Source organism: Gigantopelta aegis, chromosome 8 (assembly GCF_016097555.1).
Source record: "Gigantopelta aegis isolate Gae_Host chromosome 8, Gae_host_genome, whole genome shotgun sequence".
In the NCBI taxonomy this organism is placed as follows: domain Eukaryota; kingdom Metazoa; phylum Mollusca; class Gastropoda; order Neomphalida; family Peltospiridae; genus Gigantopelta; species Gigantopelta aegis.
This window is the reverse complement of record NC_054706.1, coordinates 43,100,728-43,127,242: the sequence shown is the minus strand read 5'-3', so window position 1 is coordinate 43,127,242 and position 26,515 is coordinate 43,100,728. Positions and strand designations below refer to the sequence as shown.

The following is a 26,515-nucleotide window of genomic DNA, read 5'->3' as shown; positions in this document are numbered from 1 at the left end:
ACGGGTCTGTCCGGCTTGCAACATCCCGATGGCCATCCCTCGCTGGAGTTGCGTCAGTCGCGGCATTTTTAAAATGTGATTCTGTTGTCTGTCACTACTCAAATTGAATTTATGCGATTAAATCCAGGTGTGTAGGCTTTATAAGCATTTCAATGAGTGTGTTTGCACTGGATTCATGATACGGATGATCCAGCACGTGCAAACAACGTGTTTTGAGAATTCGTGACGTCACACAGGTAATGAAATTGACACGCAGGTGGGACTGCGGTGTGGGTGTGTGCCATGTCCTTTAACACAGTTGAGGTTCAATTCCACCAAAGATACTGCTTTACAAAGTGCAATTCTTTCGCATTTTCAGGACCTGCGTTTCTTTTGCGTTTTAGTATATTTAAAATCACACCTTAGTGTAATTTTCATATTGCACTACACACATATTATAGTTTTGACAAATAATAATTAATATTGCACAGTAAAATATTTCTTTTTATAAACCAGGGAATTCTATTAAATGGAATGTTTTAAAATTGTTTTCATTTCATTGATAAGATTGGACCATGCATCCACGTGTATGACGAAAACTAGTAGCAGGGGCCTAGCTTGGGATTTTTAGGTGGTACACAGACTTTTTCGGCGATGGAATACAACGCATATACACACACCCATTTACATCATATATTTTAATTAAAAAAACCATTTGTAATCTCAGGTGGTACGCAGCTGCATACCTGCGTATATGGAAGCTAGGCCCCTGAGTAGGGCACACTGTTGATCAATGGGAATTCATTCAGTAAGCAAGGCAAACAACCAAAAATGGCACTGTGTACCAGTCATCTTTTCTGGACGATTGATGCCTCATTACATACAGCTATGTGCATACTACAGCTATTATGACCATCTCAAACACAGAAATAAATTGTAAAAAAACGTTTTTTTGTTTAACAACACCACTAAAGCACATTGATTTATTTATTTGATTGGAAATCTGCTACATTTTTTCCAATAGTAGCAAGGGATCTTTTATATGCACCATCCTAGACAGAATAGCACATACCACAGCCTTTCATATACCAGTTATGGTACATTGACTGGAACGAAAAATAGGTCAATGAAGGAAATCAATCCTGGACAGACCGCACCTCCAGTGAGCACTTTACCACTGGGCTACATACAATATTATAAAAAGCATATTTCATTCTTAAAATGTACATATTTCTCAAAACATTCCTGTGCAATGACCCAGTTTTGTATGCCAATCAGCCACAAAGCACAATGACCAAGTGATGATAGGTACACATGCCAATGTTCCTGCTAGCAACAATAACACATTCATCAGGTTTTTATTTGTTGGAGAAACATCTTGTCTAAAAATAAGAAAAGATAAAATATTATAGGTTAATGTCAGTTTTAAATACATAGGGTACATTACAATCAAGTAAGCTAGATCGACCCAACCTCCATCAACATATAAGCATGAATTTACCCAAATATTATTGGGACTGATTTTAATTTCTTAAGTGATCATATGTTTTTTTTAACTTCTTAAATTCTAGGTTGAACTGAACTGATGGAATTAATGTTTGTTTAACACCTCTTAATCAGTGGCTAGACTGATAGAGAATTAACCCACTACTGCCAGACAGGACAGCACACACCAAGCAGGGTTTCTGCCAGAGGGTACAAATGATAAAATTATGTTCGGAGTGTAAATGTTTTGAAATTAATGGATACATTTGTATAATTTTTAGAAAGATTCTATGAGAACTGCTGCTTAAAATTTGTCAAAGTACATGAAATACAGTGTTGAACTTTAAAAGATTTCAGACCCATAACCACCTAGTAGGGGCACTTATAGTGTGTTTTTATTATGTACACACAAAATATTTTCTGGCAGAAAGCCTGCCACGGTTTTGTGATATAGCAGACACTATGCAATTACACTCCTGTGTCATACATACGGTATGTGTACATTACAGTCTGCCCAATTAACAAACACATCACAAGTTAAATTCTATTTTGTTTAACGACACCACTAGAGCACTGATTAATCATCAGCTATTGGATGTCAAATATTTGGTAATTTTGACTCATAGTTTACAGAGGAAATCTGCTACCTTTTTCCATTAATAACCTCCCATTGCAACCAGTGATCAAAATTTGGGGTATGTGTTATCTTGTGCATAATATTATGTATAAAATAAAGTGCAGATATACAACATTATAAGAGTTGTGTATGTGGTGTGATTAAAGAATCATTATTTTTTTCATACCTACCATTTAAACAAGCATTCAGACAGTACTAAAGAAATACATCTTTTCTATCGGGCTCAACAATTTTTTTTATAGGGAAGTAATATCTGAATATATAATGATAAAGCTATACATAAAATTTCAGATCCATATCTTGACACACTGCAAAGAAAGGTCGACAAAACCGTGATGGTTGAAATATCTCCTACATTCAAGGACCATAACTGCCATATGTTGATCCCCTTGAAACTCAAAACTTGACCTTTTCCATTATACATGATACATCTATACACACAATTTCAGCTCAGTATCTTGAGGCATGCATTGCGAAGAAAAGTCTGGAATTTAACCAGACAGACAGATGAAGATAAAATCAATAATATCGGCCGGTTGAACTGGTAGAGGACTGAAATCCATGTCTATGGTGTCAAAAATATCATTTACCTTCAAAAAATTAATTATGAGTCGGATACTCCCACAAAAAGCCATGATTATTTTGTAAATGAAATTTACATTCTATTTACATTTTATTTACCTTCCAATATTGGTGAATCTAAACAGAATGAGCCATGTGATAATAATGAGGAGTCCGGCCATTTCCCTGCAAGAAAGACAAACAAAAACAGTCAACCTTTGAAATTTTAATGTTGTTATGTGTATGAATATAAATAATAATTTGACATTAAGTTACTCATGGAAATGGGTATAATTCCGGTATGTAAAATAACAAAGTTACTAAGCCATTATCTTTAACAATTTATCATTATTGCATCATCAAAAATTTATTGTGTTCATTTTGGTTTGAAAAACTGTTAAATTTTAATTGTTCTGTATATCTTGCATTTCAAATTAAATAAACTAATTGTGTTTGTTTTTGTTTTAAATTTGTTTTTAAATTTTAGTTAATATGATCTTCATTTATTTTGAAGCCTTTTTATTTTTTATTCAGATCTCTGATCTTGTTTTGAGGAAAAAGTTCATCAAACAAAAAAATTAACTAGCATGGCCTTATTTTGAAAAATGAAAAAAGCATGATAAATTAGTTTTAAATTTCAAAAAATATAATTTAGTCTGGATAGCAGTGGTCTCAGGTTAAATTTGGGTTTTACGTTATTTCTTCATTTATGTGTATTTGTTCTGCTAATAAAAAAGCCATCTCTACAAGTTTGACTACAAATATTAGACGTTAAGCAAGCCTTGAAATAATTGTTTTAGTGGTGCCTGTCAAAATGAACTATGTCGGTCAAATTCATTTGGTTATATATATGTTTAAAAAATTATAACAATTTTTTTTTTTTTTATGACTGCCCAGTCACTGCAATGAGGCCAACAAAATGTCAACGAATTCCAATCACGTTCAAAACTGAAATAACTTTATAATAACAAAGCACCTAATAAACATATTGAATAATGTGTACTTTAGTTATTTTAAAACAAATATTATACATTTAAATTTAATTTTTATTGCTTAATTGAGATTCGTAAGAACCGCAAAGGTACTGTTGATAAATATAGACTAATAGCTAACCCAGAGTATATGCACATTACACAACCTGTTTATTTGGCCGATTTAAATAATGACCGCTACCCACAGGACCATGCGGTTTCACAGGTACAACTTACATTAAATAAATACAATGGCACTAGATTATTCGTCCACTGTTTAGACGGTTACATTTTCGTTAAAAGATGTGTTGTCAACTTGGGTCTTTTGGAACACCTCGGATCATTGGGCTTGCTTGGGTCTAATAACTGACATGGGAAATACCATTTCCAGGCAAATGCGAAGGCATTCTAGCAACAGTTCCAAAATAAGTACATGTATGTGCATGCTGCACTATATGGTCAAAAAATGATTTTAAATATATGCATTTCAAAACGTACTGCATCGAACTGCTTCAACACTAGTGCAAGGCCCACATTAAGTGAATATCTTTCTACGTTTGTTTCGGACTAGTTCAACACAGAAATACTTCATTTGGTGTCGGACAAAATGACTGCTAATGTTAAATTGCTAACTGTCAAAGTTTGACAAATGAAAACTTTGTACCGGACAGTGTCTGTGACTGGCCACTTATTTCCAGGCTTGTTAAGAGTAGAATTTATGAAAGGTACCTGGAGGCCTACTTATCTCTTAGTCACAAATAGTTTTCCTAAACAGCCATGAATATATCCATGTCACACATTGCAATGATAACCTTTCATAAAATGGTCCTCAAGTCTCTTAATAAATGTCCAAAATGCACACCAACCTTCCTTCCTCATGCTGGAGCGGATTTTGTATTTGACCACGAATGACTTGAAACAAAAGAACCACCTGGTACAGCAAATAGCTCAGACAGAAAGCCAAGGTCATCACAGACAGTTTCTTCCACAGGCCACTTTCTATGAAAAATGCATGAATGTTGGATGAATCAACAAATAAATGAATGACCAAATACATGATTTTGTTTCTCTGTGCAGAATGGGTCAAGGAAGCTTCCCACAAAATTTAGTTGGAAATTGTCTAGTAGTTGTGAAGAAATTACAATCTAAATGTATTTCTCTCTATACATCTCTAGTAAACTTCACCCCTCCTCAAGCACAAACAGGGGACCCAACATTAATGATATTCACAACTTTGATAAATCAGCTACTGATTCTTTACACATATCTATATGAAGACTATTCAATAAAGTTTATGTACCACACTTAAGCTAATAAACATGCAAACCAACAAACAAATGCTTAATGATTCAGTCATTTGGCCTGGTATGCATATTCAACAATATATAATGCACATTACTGCTTAATATCAACAAGTATAATCGTATAGTTAATTAATAAAATGGTTAAATGTGACGGCTATTATATATAACGGGCGCAGCCATTTTGTACCATCTCAGTGAGTATGCCCTCTGGCGAGCTGGTGGTTACGTAATACTTAACGCGTAACGTCAGGAATGACCCTTAGAACTAGAGAAACACAATCTACCTGGTTTTTGCGGGATGATAAATAGTCATACATTGCAATGTTCTGTAATAATACACATCCCAGTAAGCCAGCAATAAGTATATCCAGCACTATATATATTATTTTTTAATACAAAATAAAATACCATTGTCAAAGTGGCTACACAACAAGTCGAAATAATTAACAATGTTTTGTCCATGTATTAACCTACGTACTGGAATGATACACAGAGTGTTTTCTTAGTTAATTGGTCTATGCTGTTAGTTGCTTCTACCTGTGATTCCTGATTGGCAGGTGTGTATTTGATTGGTAACCAGACGAGCCAATTAAATGATGCTGTCTAGACACAAAAATACATACCGGCGTTGTGGAATATTACCTGTCGCCCCTAAAATGGTAATGGACATGGTTTATTACTGTAAATAGTTCTGTAAAACTATTGATTAAGTAGACTTTTCCATCTAAAACCACAGAACTGACCAATTACGTAGTCCCAAAGAAAAGAAAATTATCACTTGGGTATCGTGGGTTGTTCTTTTTGCTCCAACATAGCATATCAATAGGCCTAATAGTATACATTTTTCCTTTGGATTATTTAACAGAGAAAAATATTATAACCCCATTTTGTTCCATTAATGCAACTTGAAATATTTAGTTAAATAGTTTATTATATTATGTCATTTATGCTGTTTTACAAGTCAGGTTGATCAAAGAGAAGCGCCTTGTCGAAAATTACTGCTTTTGTTTACACTGTACATACAGGAGATGGTCAGGAGCTGACGTCACTTCGCCCCAAGCTATCCCACCAGACGTCACAAAAATGAAACAAAATGGCTGCCCCCAGTTAGCAGGAATAATCATGTTTTTTTATTAACTCTAAAATTACGTGTTTTTCATTTGCTAAAGTGTCAGTATGTGTTGGTGGTCCGGGTATGCATCTTTCCAACACATAAGGCTCTTGTTTGAGTTGACCCTACCTTTAATTGATACATTTCAAAAGCAGGAACACTTGAGCTATAAGCATATGCAGCCCTCGAAGTAGCTTTTGCGGCAACATTACCAATTGCCATTGCAAAAGTTACTATATGGCCGAGATGTTAATCAGTATAATTTGGCTTATAGTATTATACTGGTACAAAAACATGAGAGAAAAATCTCAAGAGAACCAGAGCCGCACTGTACAAGCTGTGGTTCTCATCGCCAACAGTTTTACATACAACACCTTTTACATACAACACTGCTGCGCTATTCCTAGTCAACAACACATTTCACATGGAAGTTGGTGGTTATCCATATTTTAGAAACCTAACAATGCATTCTGTTTATTGGCAACTGGCATGAAAGTTGGAGTTAATTAATAGGTCAAAGTGAACAAAGACAGACAGACAAGTTACTTTTGATTTTATAAGTTGCTTTAGATATAAAACAGGATATTGTTTCTTGATTTACGTGTAGTATTCAATTTACTAAACAATTGTTAGGACTAAAATGAAAGGAGAAACTCTGGGCTTGAAATAGGAAGTGAAATATATGGCCTATTATTTTTTTGAAAGAGCAGATAAAAAGAAATAGTGAAACTTCTCTAAACCGAACACCATTGGGACCTAATAAAATAATTCAGTTTAGAGGGGTGTTCAGTTTATTGAGGTTTTAAGAAACAGCCTTTGAAAGTATTTTTATTTTTACTTAATTACTGTATGTCAGATACAGTCGATTTCCCAATGCCAAATGAATCACTTAATGATTGTAATGTTGATTTGGGTAAAGTTTCATATTTATTAATAATTTTAACTTATCATCCAGTGACAACTCTACACGATGACGTTTTGCCAGACATTCAGACATGTTGATAATCGATATGGAAATGAAATGGTAATGACATATCTACAAAGCATACCACAGTAAACAGAAGCATACTACAGTAAACAGATGCTGATTATTTGGATAAACAAACTTATAAAATAGAAACTATGAGAATACAGTTAATTAAATTCATGGTATTTTAGAGCATTATGGAATTAAAATTAAACAGAATCACAAGTCAAATAGCAAATGAGATGATTGTACTGATTGTACATATAACTTTCTTGAAAAATAACCTGCAATATTTAAGATAGTGTTAGCAGGCAGATTTCTATTTCATCTCCTAGGTCTAAAACCTGGAATGCTTTTCATAGGGTGCTATTTGGAACCTTGAAACTGTTTTGGAAATCACATAAATACTCATTTTGTTACTGTAAATCAGGAAATGTTAGCGAGCATAAAATGTTAGCAAACTTAGCGAAGCCATACAAGACGCTAATATTTCATGACACTAAATTTAAAGAGACATACAACAGACTGTTCCAAAACACTTTTGTGTGATATTGTCTTGTCTGTGATTAACTGAACTCGCAACAATGGTTACATGCTATTGATTAAACCAAAAGGATAGCAAACAACAATAGTTAGTTAGCATGCACATTACTGCAATTTTTCTACTAAATTCAAGATGTACATGTAAGCTGCATAACGTCAAGATTTGTCAAAAAATTATTTCAGCTAATCCTACAACTTATGATTATTAGTTTTTGAGTTTCTGATATGATGACCTCACTAAAGTTTTATGTCGCTAATATGTCACTTATTTAGATTTCGCTAAATTTTAAGATCACTATTATTTTATGATTTACAGTATTTCCAAACAGTTTTCCGTTACATTATATGTCAAGTCAAGGAATTATTGACAAACAACATTTAAATTCCAATGCCAGGGGCTGAAATTGGCCGAATTCATGCCAGAAATTAGCTTGTAACAGCACTTTGCTGCCATCACAAAATTGTCTGAATTTCAAGGGCTGCATGTGTGTTGTCTGTGATGTTTAAGTGGAACTGATAGGATGGTAAATTCTCTAACATGACATTATCATACCTGAAACAGCTTGTGGTTTGAAGACTAAAACAGTTGCCAGAAATCCAGGAATTCCATAAATAGGCTGTAAAAGATCACAAAATGTAAATCTCAGGGTAAATAATTACATAATTATATAATCATTTTCTGTGACTGGAGAATAACAGTTCTTAAAATCTGATCAAAATTGAGTTATGTCATGACATTCAGACAACATGGTTCTATCATTTTGCTACATGAATGGGTAATTTATTCTCTGTTGCATTAAGCATTGAAATAAGTCAAGACCGGTCATTCAGGTTATCAGGAAATTACCACATCATGTCGAGAAAACATTTCATTCTCCATAAAATCTAGCTTATTTCAATAAAAATGTACATACATGTAAGAAACACATACAAGTACCGGTACATATATCAGTATAACATGCAGAACAGTGATATCAATAACAAAGCATCAGGTTGTTTGTGAAGTAATATTCTAATAACAATTATGGGAATTGTAAACTTGATAAATGTGTCGTAACACAGTAACCCATAGGTCACGAGACCAGTATTTTGTGGTAACCTACATGAAACAGAAAAATCAACCTTCACTAAGGGGATTCGAACCACAGACTTTCAGTACAAGAGTCCAGTGCTCTACCAACTGAGCTAATGGGGAAATTGCCATTAGCTGCTGCCAGTAGGAGCACTTTATACCAACATCAGTACATGTACATAGGTTACCAGATACCGTGTGCTGCATAATCAAAATGGTAATGTTTCAAGTGTACGAGTGTCTAATGGGTCAGAGAGACTACACATGCATTGATTTCATCAAGACAAAACCCAGTTATTCTCAGGTCATCACTGATCTTAGACACACACAATCAACTAATTAAACATAACTAATTTACTGAATGAGCTTTTAGGTGATGTAATTATGAACTACACTCAATCATTTCAGTTTCATTGTATCTGGATATATGACAAATGTATCTGCTTATATATATATATATATACATGTACTTGCCTTCCAAAACAGAAGTATGCTTTACAGCTATTATGTCAATCACAAAATTACCACAATGGAGACAACATACAATTACGATAAATATATTCATTAATGTTCATACCTATATTCAATTCAGGTTCAAGTACACTGGCCTGGGCCTACACCTCAGCTACCTGGGTTAATGGTATCATCACCCTAGATTTTTAAGTGTATAATCACATTCAAATGCATCCAACATTCCACTGTAGTAATATTTAAATAAATGCTTGTATTTAAAGTGTTCTTTCTTCTGAAATGGTAAAACATCCTGTCAAGTCAACAGTGCGTATTTTTAAAAGATATACTTAAAACCCAGTATCATCCAGATGTATCCCTGAATTACAAAAGGACCCCAACTCCACTTTTTAAAAAAATCTGGGTTTTACATCTTTTGCATTCTAAGGACCTCAAGGTATATATACATGTATCACTGTGAAAGAATGACAAAACTTCCCACTGTATATTACGTCTTGATTCATGATTCATATATTATGTCCAGTTGAAGATGGACCCTGGAGCTCCTGGAGTTAGGCTCTTCTTCAGTTAAGTTGCAAGCTCGTTGATGTTACTAGAGGACAATTACTGTGCAGTGCATTTTAAATTGACATGATGCCATTAGAGGCCCAAGTCATGAGGTAAACCACTCCAACATTACAGATAAGAAAGATTTTTGTATATATTTATGATAAAGTTTAATGATTATTGGAATAATTTATTAGTTGTTACCTTTTTTCCTGTTGTACGTGTATGTAATTTAATTGAAAAAGGACTAACTCACCCATGTTCAACAGGCCAGTTTAATGTTACATGATATACTATTACAAGTTTACTTTGTCTAATGATACTGGCAATATTTCCAATGGACCCATTAATAATGTAATAAACTAAATGTGATATCCATTCATATTTTGGAAAATATATAATTTTTCTCCTCACCTAAAAACAAAGATAAAGAAAGAAATGTTTTATTTAATGATGCACTCAACACATTTTATTTACAGTTATATGGTTAAGGACCATACAGATTTTGAGAGGAAACCTTCTGTCGCCACTACATGGGCTACTCTTTCCGATTAGCAGCAAGGGATCTTTTATTTGCGCTTCCCACAGGCAGGATAGCACAAACCATGGCCTTTATTGAACCAGTTATGGATCACTGGTCGGTGCAAGTGGTTTACACCTACCCATTGAGCCTTGCGGAGCACTCTCTCAGGGTTTGAAGTCGGTATCTGGCTTAAAAATCCCATGCCTTGACTGGGATCCGAACCCAGTACCTACCAGCCTGTAGACCGATGGCCTAACCACGACGCCACCGAGGCCGGTCACCTAAAAACAAATTCCTTCATATAATACTGTGCCCTTTTTATATCATGGATTCAAAACGGATTGTTTAGAGCTCTGCTTAACCAAACTGTGATTTAAAAATAATATTTTAAAAAACAACACATACCACCCACAGATACCAGTCTTCATCATTTACCTAAAAAAAGAGAGAAGAAAAAATGTTTTAGTGGAACAATAAGTTCACATAACTAACTGCAATCAATGTTTTACTTTGTAATCATATGGATGTGCTTATATTATCAGTTACATGTGATCAAGCATGCTGTTTTAGGCACACACTAATGATTACTGTAGTAGTTACATATAGTAGTACCGGGTATTGCAGTGACCTAGCTTACACCCAGTCAGGAATTTATCCTTGGTGTCAGTATTGGGATTTGAATGCCAGATGCTATAATGCTGTATAATATTCTCATACTGAGGACATGATTTTAACTCAATGGTAGCAGGATTCAAATTTTATCACGGCAATGACGTCAAAGGCTGTGATTGCCCTCCTTACATGTACATGCCATTTGGCCCCCTTATTTGGACATAGTTGGCGACAACAAAAATTATATGGTGCCACCATGCCCTTCCCATACATAGTCCAAGACACAAATACATTTTATAAATTTAAACAGTGTGTATACTGAGAAGCATAAATAATGCAATAAGTATTTCATTGAATAATCCTGTATAGAAATGTCAAATCATATATACTAGCTAAGCATGCAGACAAATGACATTGGTAACAACTGTAAGTGAAAGAAGATTTTGTTCAAATCAGATTTTTAAAAAATAAAATGACTTTTCAGCAAAAAGCATAACTTGGGTGTTTATTGCAACATGACATTGCATATGAAAATATTTTTCATGTGCATTGCCTCCTCTCGTCTTCTTACAAAAGCAACAATTTTTTGTGTTTTCTGTCTTTTTTTTTAATATGCCACAGTAAGTAATGTTAAAAAATTGATGTTTCATTGCCAAAAAGCCAAGTTGTGTTTTTTGTTTAAAACCACATTTTATTTTTTTAAATTCCGAATTTGAACAATATCTTCTTTCAGTTACAGTTGTTACCAATATCATTTGTCTGCATGTCTAATATAGATGACATAATATTTCTATAAGAAAATATCAGCGAAATACCCATTGCATTATTTATGCCTCTCAGTATATAAAGTAAAGCATAAAAACAAATTCCAAGGAATTAAATGTCTCGCATATCATAAACATATACAATTTTGCTGACAGTTCATCTCAAATCGAGAAAAAAACTTGAAAAGTAAATGATTCTGGGCCTCATATGGGTTGCACCCAATTATGCATAAATTATGAAGTTAAAGCTTCTATTTTACACTGCATGAGGGTCTGTATTTGAAATCGTTTCAGTACAGGGGCTGATTTGTCTGTTACATACATGTAAGCATCATCAAAAGGATGACTGATATATGGATATATGCCACCTCAATTGTAGGACAAGGGGGTGGATACTGACCCCCCCTCATACTTTAAGGTTCCCCTAAAATTCAGTATTAAACAGCACTTTTTTACCTAGTACTATATTAATTTGTTTTTTTCAATGGCATGTTTTCTTGCCGTGGATAATTGCAGGGGTTGTGTAAGTAATCAATTTTTAAAAATATTTTTATTGGAGAGATGTTATACATGTATCTTGATTGACTAGATTGTACAATACACATTAGTGTAGCTAGAAATACTGCAGGTGCCCCTTTTTTGACAAGTGCTGCATCTATCCCTTTATCTACATTGACAAGTGCTGCATCCATCCCTTTACCTACACTAAAAAGTGCTACATCCGTCCCTTTACCTACATTGACAAATGCTGCATCCGTCTCTTTACCTACATTGACAAGTGCTGCATCCGTCCCTTTACCTACATTGACAAGTGCTGCATCCGTCCCTTTACCTACATTGAAAAGTGCTGCATCCATCCCTTTACCTACACTGAAAAGTGCTGCATCCGTCCTTTTACCTACATTGAAAAGTGCTGCATCCATCCCTTTACAAGTGCTGCATTCATCCCTTTACAAGTGCTGCATCCGTCCTTTTACCTACATTGAAAAGTGCTACATCCGTCCCTTTGACTACACTGAAAAGTGCTGCATCCATCCCTTTACAAGTGCTGCATCCGTCTTTTTACCTACACTGAAAAGTGCTGCATCCATCCCTTTACCTACATTGACAAGTGCTGCATTCGTCCCTTTACCTACATTGACAAGTGCTGCATCCATCCCTTTACCTACACTAAAAAGTGCTGCGTCCATCCATCCCTTTACCTACACTGAAAAGTGCTGCATCCGTTCTTTTACCTACATTGAAAAGTGCTGCATCCGTCCCTTTACAAGTGCTGCATCCATCCCTTTGGCTACACTGACGAGTGCTGCATCCATCCCTTTACAAGTGCTGCATCTGTCCCTTTACAAGTGCTGCATCCGTCTTTTTACCTACACTGAAAAGTGCTGCATCCGTCCCTTTACCTACATTGACAAGTGCTGCATCCGTCCCTTTACCTACATTGACAAGTGCTGCATCCGTCCCTTTACCTACATTGACAAGTGCTGCATCCATCCCTTTACCTACACTGAAAAGTGCTGCATCCATCCCTTTACCTACACTGAAAAGTGCTGCATCCGTTCTTTTACCTACATTGAAAAGTGCTGCATCCGTCCCTTTACAAGTGCTGCATCCATCCCTTTACAAGTGCTGCATCCATCCCTTTGACTACACTAAAAAGTGCTGCATCCATCCCTTTACAAGTGCTGCATCCATCCCTTTACAAGTGCTGCATCCATCCCTTTGACTACACTGAAAAGTGCTGCATCCGTCCCTTTACAAGTGCTGCATCCGTCCCTTTACAAGTACTGCATCCATCCCTTTGGCTACACTGACGAGTGCTGCATCCATCCCTTTACAAGTGCTGCATCCGTCTTTTTACCTACACTGAAAAGTTCTGCATCTGTCCCTTTGACTACACTGACAATTGCTGCACATGTCCCTTTACCTACATTGAAAAGTGCTGCATCCATCCCTTTACAAGTGCTGCAACCGTCCCTTTACCTACACTGAAAAGTTCTGCATCCATCCCTTTACCTACGTTGAAAAGTGCTACATCCGTCCCTTTACCTACATTGAAAAGTGCTACATTCATCCACTTACAAGTGCTGCATCCGTCCCTTTACAAGTGCTGCATCCGTCCCTTTACCTACATTGACAAGTGCTGCAACCGTCCCTTTACCTACACTTAAAAGTGCTACATCCATCCCTTTATCTACATTGAAATGTGCTGTATCTGTCCCTTTACCCACATTGAAAAGTGCTACATCCGTCCCTTTACCTACATTGAAAAGTGCTACATCCATCCCTTTACAAGTTCTGCATCCATCCCTTTATAAGTGCTACATCCATCCATTTACAAATGCTGCATCCATCCCTTTACAAGTGCTGCATCCATCCCTTTACAAGTGCTACATCCGTCCCTTTGACTACACTGACAAGTGCTGCATCCATCCCTTTACATGTGCTGCATCCATCCCTTTACAAGTGCTGCATCCATCCCTTTACATGTGCTGCATCCATCCCTTTACATGTGCTGCATCCATCCCTTTACAAGTGCTGCATCCATCCCTTTACAAGTGCTGCATCCATCCCTTTACAAGTGCTGCATCCGTCCCTTTGACTACACTGACAAGTGCTGCATCCATCCCTTTACATGTGCTGCATCCATCCCTTTACAAGTGCTGCATCCATCCCTTTACATGTGCTGCATCCATCCCTTTACATGTGCTGCATCCATCCCTTTACATGTGCTGCATCCATCCCTTTACATGTGCTGCATCCATCCCTTTACAAGTGCTGCATCCATCCCTTTTTGCTGCTCCACTTTACAAGTGCTGCATCCATCCCTTTACAAGTGCTGCATCCATCCTTTGACTTGACAAGTGCTGCATCCATCCCTTTACAAGTGCTATCCATCCCTTACAAGTGCTGCATCCGTCCCTTTACATGTGCTGCATCCATCCCTTTACAAGTGCTGCATCCATCCCTTTACAAGTGCTGCATCCATCCCTTTACAAGTGCTGCATCCATCCCTTTACATGTGCTGCATCCATCCCTTTACAAGTGCTGCATCCATCCCTTTACATGTGCTGCATCCATCCCTTTACAAGTGCTGCAACTGTCCCTTTACCTACACTTAAAAGTGCTACATCCGTCCCTTTATCTACATTGAAAAGTACTGTATCTGTCCCTTTACCTACATTGAAAAGTGCTACATCCGTCCCTTTGACTACACTGACAAGTGCTGCATCCATCCCTTTACAAGTGCTGCATCCATGCTACATCCATCCCTTTGACTACACTGACAAGTGCTGCATCCATCCCTTTACAAGTGCTGCATCCGTCCCTTTACAAGTGCTACATCCGTCCCTTTGCCTACACTGACAAGTGCTGCATCTGTACCTTTACAAGTGCTGCATCTATCCCTTTACCTACATTGACAAGTGCTGCCAGCGTGAAGAACAAAGACATCAGTGAGTTGACGACTTGCCAGATCATCATGCTATGGCCGCCCTGCTTACTGGATCCCCCATGTTCGGAGAAAGTTATCACGTGCTTCCTGTCAGACATGGCAGACTAGCAGTCACAACCTCAAATTCATGACACTAGAACAAAAAACAAACATCAAATAGGGTTTTTAGGAGTAAAATTAATGGTGTTTGAGTGAATCACAATTTTACTTAGGCTGAATTAAATCTGAAGTCGAATTGGGAACTATCCTATACATGTAGGTAGGGCCTATTAGTATAAATTCCACTTTTAAAATCAACATACTAAACTGATAAAATACTTTTTTTAATAATCTTCATTATACTCAGGACATTTTGCACCAGTGTCCCCTCACTGGAAAAATCCTGCAACCAACCCTGAAATGCACTAGTCGACACACTATCTGTTTGAAGTAAAGGAATTAAATAATAATTTGTCAACTTTGTCAATAATAACATCATTAGTGATGTTCCAATGGTCAGTTATAATAAACAAGAGGCCCATGGGCATAAACGGTCACCTGAGTAAATGATCGAGTTCAGGACAGTTTCCTGAGGGTCAGAACGACTAATTTCATGATTGGTTTCTCCATGTATCAAGGAAGTCTCCCACCACATTAGTTGTGAAGAAATTAAAGTTTAAATGCATTTCTCTGTATAACTCTATAGTAAACTTCACCCCTCAGCAGGCACAAACAAGGGACTCAAAATGAAATTCACAACTTGGATAAACCATCTAATGGCTTTTACATAATATTATATGAAAACTATTCCATTATAGCATTTCTGGAAATAAGATTTTTTTTTTAATTGGCTTAATTTTCATCGTTTTCTGATGTCAGAATGACAAAATGTGTCAAAGCTGGGCATCTATGGAAAAACGTAGCCCAGTGGTAAAGCGCTCGTTTGATGCACAGTTGGTTTGGGATCGATCCCCGTCGGTGGACCCATTGGACTATTTCTTGCTCCAGCCAGTGCACCACGACTGGTACATCAAAGGCTGTGGTATGTGCTATTTTGCCTACAAGAGATCCCTTGCTGCTAATCGAAAAGAGTAGCCCATGAAGTGGTCACAGCAGATATCCTCCCTCAATATCTGTGTGGTCCTTAACCATATGTCTGATGCCACATAACCGTAAATAAAATGTGTTGAGTGCTTTGTTAAATAAAACATTTCCTTCCTTCTATGGATGAAAGATTTTTCCGTTTTTGTCAGAATGACCAAATTCATGATTTTGTTTCTCCATGAATCAAGGAAGCTTCCAATCAAGTTTAATAGAATATGCAGGGTTTTATTTAGAACTCCAATTTAATATGAAGCCCATGGCTTTGACTTTTGGAATATTTTAGCATTGTTTTATAAAAACATTTCTGGAATTTTCAGTTTCATTAAAAAACCTATCTCATTAAGACAAGTTAGTATTTAATAAGAGTAATACATGTGTACTATACATGTACTTGTATTTATTTAAATTAACATGTGTACTATACATGTACTTGTATTTATTTAAATTAATATGTACAGTGACACTCCTCTATTGCAACCATTGGCAGGGCTTATTAAAATTGGCCTTAATAGTCGGGTGGTCGTAATATTGAATTACCAATATTTAGAATGATGACTGTTTTGGTAAACTGTGATGGTGTATTGTACATCCCACCCGGGTGCTTGCTAGGTGGAATTTCACTGTATATCTAGTTTGCATAGTTAGGAAATGCTATTGGGGAGGTAAGGGATGTTTATCAAGTAGGCCTACTTATCTTTTTCAAAATATATCTTCAATGCTTTTATTTGCTCCAGCCAGTGCAACACGACTGGTACATCAAAGGCCTTGGTATGTGCTATCCTGTCTATGGGATGATGCATATAAAAGATCTCTTGCTATTTAATCAGAAAGAGTAGCCCATTGCGTGGCGGCAGCAGATTTCCTCTTTCAATATCGGTGTGATCTTTAACCATACAAGTATGTCCGACGCCATATATCCGTAAATATAATGTTTTGAATGCATCATTAAATAAAACATTTCCTCCCTTCAATGCTTTTAATAAAATAAATTATGTTGTAAACACTCATACATTCACATCAGAAAAAAAATCACACCCACTCATGCATACACAATACAAGTGCAGTCATTATTCCGTTTTTGTTTGTTGTTGTTGCTGTTTTGTTGGGTGGGGGGTGTTATTTAAAAAACATAAAATAAAACCCTTTAAATAAAAGTGAATTTTTTCAATACGGTGCCAAAATAAACGAAACCTTGTTTGGAGTAATAATGAGAAATGGTTGAAACATGGTGCCACAAGTTTTTAATACAGGCTGTATATATATATAGGATATGTAACAAGATCCGACATGGTAAAAACCACACTTACTATGTCCCTTCGGACTATCACCGTGTCAACATTAATTAGAAATAAATAATGAGTCGATCCCCTGATATACATTAATTATAGTAATACACCGGACAGCATTGACTGTAGTCTGAAACTGACGTAGTTCTTTCTATTTAATCCATTAACATAGGCGTAGGAAGGTGCCAAAAAGTGTGTGAGTGTGGGTGTGGGTGTATATATCTATATATATATATCTATATATATACATCTATATATATATATATTTAGAGAATAACTAACGAGCTACGAGGAATTATGAATTATTTGTCCCTCGTGAATGACTGTTGTTAACCCGAGCCTTTGGCGAGTTGGTTATTCTCTTTATTACCCATTGTCAATTTTAACTGATTTTTAATGTAAAAATTCCTCTGCAGTCTACAACAAAAACCATCAGCCATTACGTCATATAATCTTACGTGCATTACATGACGTAATGTAAGTGACATCACAGCATAACGGCGTTCTTTTTACAGCCAAATGTTTACAGTACTTAAGGATTGTCTGTTGTTTCTGTTACGTTCATCGGGGTATGAACAAAAAAAATCATCCGCAAACTGTATGAATCGGCGAAGCCGTTCTCACATAAGTTTGCGGATGATTTTTTTTTTCATATCCAGATGAACGTAAAAGAAATAACAGACAATACTTATAATTAAATTTGAATAATACATGCTAATAATATCACTAAAACGTCATGCTTTATTTTGAATTATTTTTTATCCATAAACAATAACGCTCATTAAGACAACTTGCCCATATAAAATGACGTCATCACATATGACGTTCCCTGACGACGTAATTTTTACGTTCATCGAAAAATGAACAAACTCCCGTTGCTACGTCTTGACCAATCGGATGACGTTACGTTGTAATGAATGTAAAAGAAATTTAATTATAAAATAATACAACTGTATTTGCACTTGAAAATAATTCTTTTTATATATTACTAAAGCCGCTACTTGTGAAAATGTCCCATTTCATGTTTACGAAACAAATGAATCCATTTGTTTTTGTAAAGCTTTGTAGATCATATAACGTTATGTGTAATCTGACTCATGAATGGAAACATTATATAAATGAAAATGAAGTTCCGGCCATGGCAAGTAACCAACCAAACGTCGTGATTTTTCAGCCAGCCAATCAGTGGCTGTAGAAGCAATCTGCACACTGTGCATAGATCGAAAAAATATTACCCGGATATTTGAGCCTATACGATGTCCCAAACTACTTTTACCTTTCGACAAAAGCACGAATAAGATATTTACGAAAATACTATTCTACATTTTTCAGCTTCGATATGTGAAACAAAATAGATTGCAATCAATTAATGTAAAAATATTCTAGAACTGTGAAGAAAAACCTCACAAATGAACGGCATGAAAGAAAGACATGTTTTATTTAACGATGCATTCAACACATTTTATTTATGGTTATATGGCATCAGACATATGGTTAAGGACCACACATATATTGAGAGGAAACCCGCTTTCGCCACTTCATGGGCTACTCTTTCCGATTAGCAGCAAGGGATCTTTTATATGCACCATCCCAGACAGGGTAGTACATACCACGGCCTTTGATATACCAGTCGTGGTTCACTGTCTGGAACGAGAAATAGCCCAATGGGCCCACCGACGGGGATCGATCCCACACCGACCGCGCATTGAGCGAATGCTGTACCACTGGACTATTTCCAGTCCTGAACGGCATGAAGACGACAACAAATCGGATGTTAGTTGTGTGAACCGTGCACACAAAAACAAAGTGAACGGAGTTGGAAGCATAACGCAGTTAGAGACGTTGACAATATATAAATACATGTATAAATATATAAAAACCATCGCTGCTGCTACAAAGTGGGGAGGAGAGCATATGCCCCCTCCCCCCTCTTCCCGCTTCCTACAAATTGCAAAACTAATGAAATTAACAGTCAGGAATAACATATTAAAAAGGTAGAAAAATATAATTAGTGGAACAGGTAGTAATTTGGCTTTAAAGTTAGGATAGTGTGAGCACTGGCGCAATCAATATTAAATTAGTCCATATTTTGTAAAAATTAACTTCCCTGAGCATTTTGGCAACTCAGTTGATCTTACATAATTTGAGGATGCTGATATAAAGAAAAAATGTTACCAGCTGATGTTTTCATAATTTATCCTTACAAATTCAAGATGGCCACCACATTATATACTAAAACATGAAATTTCATGTCTAGGATTCTAACTGAATACATATTCATAATATTAATAGTTTTTCTTATGTTTTATATGTCTAAGAATTGATATATGGTACCTGTGAAGTGTTTTAGTTCAATATTATATACAAATAAAATAAATTCAATATGGTTGCCTATATAACTAACACACTATAATGAAATTATAACTTACTGTAATATTGTGTGAATTTAAAAAATCTCCTGCTTTTTCAACACACACATCCTGCTTTCTCTTGATTAGTTAGCTGTCTAGGTGACATTGTTATTTATAAATATATAAATATCTGTTTCATTGGATTTAACCTGGATCTATGAAATATTATAATGAAATTCAAGATGGCTACCTCGAATCAACTAAAACAGTAATTGCAATATCTTGGCTTCTAACTGGAATACATTCACAATATTAGTGGATATTCCTGTTTTCTATATGACATGATTGATATGATTAGTCTGCAATGTTTTAAGCAGTAAAATATACATAAAATTAGCATAAACATTGAAATTACCAATGTATTAAAAAACTCTAGATTAACGGATAATTTTATGGCATTTGGTTTAAATAATTGTGGGTTCTACAGAATATGACATAAAAGTATCTATTATAGAGCTATGTTTCCTCCGTTTCATTTGACAGAGTCTTGGAACCAACCTGTCATAACGTTGTAGTGTAATGGAAATATATTAGTATGACATGGCAACATTTCTTCAGCACCCTCAAATTATTTTAGATCAAATGACTTGCCACTTCAGGCACAAAATGCTTTAAGTGTTGTTATTTGCATATTTAAAGACATTTTAAGTAATCTGGTACATATAGGAGGAATTTAGGAGGGTTTTTGTTAATAAAGTAATGTAATTAATCTTTTTTCATTCAGAATCTGATAAGAATAATGCATATGATTAGTAGTAAAGTTAATAATATGAACTTAGGTTGGGAGAGATTCCTCAATTACAGGGTCACATTAAGTTATAATACATATTTTAGAGAACTTGACAATGACCAATATTTGTTGTTTTGCCCAAAAAAAAGTGTCTACTAAATAAAGTATAAGATGCAGAATAACAATCCAATGCAATAACATCAGCCATAAAAATTAATGATGTACCAAAAAGATTTAGAAATTGTTTTGTATTAGCACTGTTATTAATATGTTACAATGCCAGAATAAAGTATTATTTATATTTGATATTTTCATTGATAACTCATTATTATGAATTTATTTATATACTGACCCACATTAAAACGTTACATTAGTTCATGTATTTGTTTCCTTGTAATATATATAATCCACATTTTTTATTTTGTGAGTCAGCTTGTTATCCCAAACCTGAAACAGTAGATGAATTCATATATACCTGGTCTATATATACCACATAACCAGTTTTATACATCTATTTTCTTGCTATCCCATTATTAATGAAAATATGGTGCGTTTTAATGCATTATGGGTCAATATGTTAATGGGAAAATGTCATCTATTTGCATATGTAATTAAAAACAAACGAGATGCAGTATTTTCCTAATCACAGTCAACTAAAGCAGGAGCCACATACATCTAAATGTATAACATACACACCTGTTTTGTATTAAAATAAATCACAGTTGTATTTTTGTTCAAGTTTATTATGTTGTCTAAATTGCTATGGTATAACAATCAATGTCTGATTATTTTGACAATTTCTTCTTCAGTATTTTCCCACACAAATTTGGATATGCTTTCTTTGCTTTTTGGGGGATGGACTGATAACAAAGGGCTTGATGTGCTGGGCAAACAGATAATGTTCCATGAATGTGCTAAGTGACAGATTGAAAAGGTACACATGCAAAAGCAGATGTGGACCATCTTACTTTAAAGTCTATAGCACCATATCAAACCCCATAGATAACAACAGCAACTGTGGCTACAGCTTCTACATGCATCATTTCCATCAATCCTTAAATAAAAAAAATTTAATGCTAATTTGAGATATACTAGAAAGCGCCCTTGACTACCCAGTTCCATACAGAGATTGTGGCACTCTGCACATGTTTCAAATGCAATTAATAGTACTTGATACAAATATAAATTAATATTTATAATGAATATATTTACTGGCGAATGAAACAAACCACTTATGACAACAGGTTCTTTCACAGATCTCACCAATGACAGGCGTGACCATATTTATTACTCTTTAAAGTTAGGTGCACTTCGAACTTCGAGAACATTTTACTACCTACACAGGCATTAAGGAGGCAAGAAGTCCAACAGCATTTTAAAAATTTGCTGACGTTTTTCTCACAGTTCTTAACAGAGTGCATTTGTTTTATATTAAAGGCATATTTATTCGTTTCATTAATTTTAACTTGATTTTCGTGCATGCATCCAATTAAGGTTCAGGCACGATATCCTGGACACGGTTCGGCTATCCAGGCTGTCTCTAAAGGACAGTGGATGAATAATTAATTGTTGGTGAAAGGTCGGTGTAGTGGCCCTATACAACCCCCCTGGGCTGTTAAACACAGGGTAGGAGCTATTACCAGGTCTTTAGATCGATGACTGAACCATTATATCATTACATCCAGTACTGTACGGTATATTGCACATAAAATATTGTAGCAGATATTGAGAATGAAATGGAAATCAAAGCAAGTAGGAAGTAGAATACATGACAAATTTTTGCTAAGACACTGCATATTAAAACGGTTTACAATACATTAATATCACTGAATTTTATATTCACATTAACATTGCAATACTTTTGAAGAGTTAGATAGCTGTTAAAGTTATTCTCATAATGTTTAATTGAGTTACCACTATACCAGTTGAATACAGAAGCATAAAATTAAAATGTTAGTGTCCCCTAACTTATTTTCACAAGTGTATTTTCAACGTTGAATTTAAAATTGTTCCACTAATTATCTTGTTCTACATTTTTGATATATTATTTTGTACTACACACAGAGATGGAATACAGTTGAAATTAAAACTTTTGTAATTTGAAATGGGTCTTTCACTATTTTGCCTGGACTATATAAATGAGTCGCTCGACGACTTTTTATTGATTCCGCTGTATAGCCAGAGTACTCTGACTATAAGAAGTCTAGACGGACACTTGGATGATTATTTGGGTTAAATAATCATCCAAATGTCTGTCTAGCCCTCTTACAGTCAGAGTACTCGGGCTATCTGCTGGACAGAATGAAATCAATTTCTCTTCCATTGCACTATAAGGAAATACTTTCTATTTATATTAATTTTCTATAAATATTAATAAAATAAATAATAAGGGGGTGACGGAAACGGAGCGGACAATGGTTGGGAGGGTGGTGGAGTGTTTATGGGGATGCTAGTAATAGGGGTCGATAGAAGTAGGCGTCACACACACACACACACCATCCTCTACACTGAAGTCTTTAATGGGACCATCCTAAACCTTAAATAAATACTATGTTTCCGTGGCTGAAGGCCCAACCCTTTCCACCTAATCCTCCTAGGCCTAATAATTTAATTAATTTAAATTATTTTGATATTTTTCTCAGACCGCGCGTCTAAAATTGGCATTATATTTGGATATAGGCATGTTAATAAAGTAACAGTAACAGTACACTAGATGATAATGAGACTAAAAATAAATAAAGTAAAAAAGCATTATGCATCTTAATTCCAGCGCTGAATATGGATACCAAATCATGCCATTATATTGCATTTCACATATTTGGCTTCCATATACTTACCATTTTATGACACCCAATAGCAGATGTGTATTTTTGTGCTGGGATGTTGTTAAACATTCATTCATTCATTCATTATTCAGTCATCCATTCCACACATCCGGCTTTTGTTTTCTCTCCATGTCTCATAGCCGTATAATGTAGCATAACATGCCCTATTACTGCGTGGCTTATCGGAAAATGGGATTCTCAATAAAAACATTTGTCTACCCTAACGATTTTTTTTGCTGTTTTGTTATTCATGCTTTCATGCATATAATGAAATAAAAAATCCCACCCAAGTTATTAATTTCCAGTAGGAAACGCGTACCAGTTTTGATGTGGTGACGTACATACACAAAGGGAAGGAACTCGCAGTTACCACGGGTGTTATGATTGTTTAGTATGGAGAGGCCCGTTATCAACAAAATGCTAATAAATGTTACCTTATTACTGAGCGTGAACATCAAGCAAGTCCTGGTGTGAATATCACCAGAATTTGTCTTTTTAACGTCCTGTTATCATGGTTAAAGGTACCTAAAACCAATAAGTTAAAAATATTTATTAAACTTCAATATACAGAACAGTAACACTTTAGAAATTAGCCGAGTAGCCTATATTCTGCATGCAGTGACTGTGAAGGCACAGAAATGTGTTGTCTGTCCTTGGTAATGGTATCACTGGAGAATATTAATATAAGACATTTCTAGTGATCACCTTTATGATATTGTACCCACTTGACACTCACAAGATTTACACATTCTTTGTGTGCCAGTAGAGAAAACTGTTTACAAATTACACAGCATTTCAATTCCTCTAAATCAGACACTTCACTTTCATCATGGGAAATTGAATTGTTTTCAGTGAGGTGGATGGTCCAGGCTGGGGTGATGAAGGTAAGTTTTTGTGTTCTTTCCAATTGTCATCTTTTCAGTGCTTTGTTTATTTTTATTTTTATTTTTTTTAAATATTATTATCAGTAATCCTTAAAGGGACATTCCTGAGTTTGCTCCAATTTTTAAGATGTTATTGACTAACAGAGACTTTTTAACAATTGTAATTACATATCAAATATATTTTTCTGCATAAAATATTAGTGACTGTATATTAAATGTGTTTCTGATCGTTTCTAATATTTGTATTAGGTTAAATTTCATTTTATTTCCTAAAATATTTTTTTTTCGTACATATGAAATTATTTGAAGACAAATCCAGTTTCGGCTTCTTACAAATATTAAGACGACCAGAAACACATTGAATATACAGACACTGATATTCTAAACAAGAAAATATATTTAATATCTAAGTTTAATTGTAGAGATATTTTATTAGTAGGAAACATCTTACAATGCAGCAAACTCAGGAATGTCCTTCAATTTTTATATTTGTGTTCAGTTTATAATTTTTTAAAAAATAATATGTTTAAAGTAACAAATATGTTGACCCTCTCGCTCATTCTCCAAGTGATTCAGTCAAACAACAATGTGTGACATTACAGATTTGTTAATATTATGTGGCCTTTACGCGCCTCCATACAAGCAACATACTTCCTTCTATTTGCATATGTCAACAAACGCTAGATGGCGCTTAAATTCCAAAAATAGCCAAACCCACGGAGTCTGCGATCCCGACTATAACAGGCGGCAAGCATATGGCAAAATGAAGTAAAAATGTATAATTAAATTAAAGTACTATTCCTTGTACGGGTATTCGAGTCCTGTAGAACGGACTCGAGTCTTGCTAGACTCGACCCATGCTTGAGTACCCGAGTACTCGTGGAGACCCTAGCGCCTTGCAGTAAGTTACTCGACACAGAGACTGATTCGTGTCAACTGTCACTTTACTGTGGGGTCCATATCCCGACATCAGATTCTATTACGTTGTTAATCCGGTACTGAACAGATGATCTGAATGATAGGTTAAAGTCAAAAACGTTTTCATACCAAGTCCAAGACGCTTTTGTTTCCAGAGTCAAGTGTCGTAGTTATCACCAGACACCGCTCATTAAACATGAATGTGCTGGGGTGTCATTAATCAAATATCTTTGTTTCTTGTAATTCCCTCCTTTTTCTAATCTGTCTAGCTTCTCACATAGACAGCTGTACTCATCCATTACATTCAATTTATTTTCGTGCTAATATGGATCATAATCAGATAAAGTCCTAAATTGATGTTTTTACTTTTCAAAATAAAAGTCACGATTTTTAAAAATTAAATTATTTGATTACTTGATAGAATAAACATCAAGTCAGTGTTAGCGCTAGCAGCGCACTTTTCTTCCAAACAATTAATAAATGACCTAATCGAAACTAAGTCACCCGCACATTTTGTCAGTACCGTAAAATAATTATAAATTGATCACAAAAGAATAATAAAACATACATTATCAAACGTTTTATCACTACTATATTTGGAAGATTTCCTAGAAGAAGAGCTAGCCTACTTGTTTGTTTTTTCTAATGGCTCATTTAAATAAAATAAAAAAAATGAATTTAAGGTGACTTTCTTTGAAAAAGAAATATCGAGGTGGTTTCGGTGCGGTAGAAAATGTTCACCATTGCAGCGATTGCTTAAAGCATTTCTTTTAAAACATAATGTTGCATCAATACTTTATGAAATGAAATAAAACTTGGAGCACAAATGAATGATTTATGATTCCTCGTTACGTTTCTAACTTACACATTACGGTACTGACAAACATTATAGGGCCTACTTCTGAAATGTCTATTCGAAAGAAAAAATAAGAAAACTGCAAAAAGATTAGGTGCAATTTACAATGCAACTTAATTAATAAACTAAACAACAGTAAAACAAAGTAAACTAAATAATTTTATTGAGCACTTTTCATATTTTATTTTTAATACTTTTTTTTTCTTCCGCAAATGTGCTTACACATACAATCTATACGTGTCTTATACAGGGCGATCCGCGAATATATTTACAGGTCTCAGATATGGGAGTGTATTCTAAGTTAACTAGGTTAATTAATGTACATTTACTGTTACAGTACAAGCCCGTACGCAGGATTTTTAATGGGTGGGTGCGAATTGCTCGTGATGGACCAATCAACATAAAAATAACCCTCAAAACAACAACGATTACGTAACGTTATTTAAATTTAATAGAAAAAAGTGGACCTTTAGTAATTTGGGGGTGGGGGTGGTGCGTACACCCCCCTCCCCCTTTGCGTAC

The 26,515-nt window shown here is 35.2% G+C and overlaps 1 protein-coding gene across 3 annotated transcripts; it reads right to left on the bottom strand.

Moving 5' to 3' along the window:
- Positions 1-274: 274 nt before the first annotated feature.
- Positions 275-25,368, bottom strand: LOC121378815 (transmembrane protein 220-like). 3 transcript variants are annotated; one of them, XM_041507143.1, is made up of 8 exons: positions 25,267-25,331; positions 23,770-23,860; positions 14,964-15,133; positions 10,576-10,605; positions 8,112-8,175; positions 4,500-4,632; positions 2,783-2,848; positions 275-1,361 (listed from the first exon to the last, which is right to left on the bottom strand). In XM_041507143.1, exons 3-8 carry the CDS (start codon positions 15,096-15,098, stop codon positions 1,214-1,216), a joined length of 576 nt encoding a protein of 191 aa, XP_041363077.1. In that variant the 5' UTR covers positions 15,099-15,133; positions 23,770-23,860; positions 25,267-25,331; the 3' UTR covers positions 275-1,213. The 3 variants fall into 3 exon arrangements, with proteins under 3 accessions (XP_041363077.1, XP_041363076.1, XP_041363078.1); XM_041507142.1 differs by lacking the exon at positions 23,770-23,860 and having other exon boundaries at positions 25,267-25,368; XM_041507144.1 differs by lacking the exons at positions 14,964-15,133; positions 23,770-23,860; positions 25,267-25,331 and adding an exon at positions 12,449-14,324.
- Positions 25,369-26,515: the final 1,147 nt, after the last annotated feature.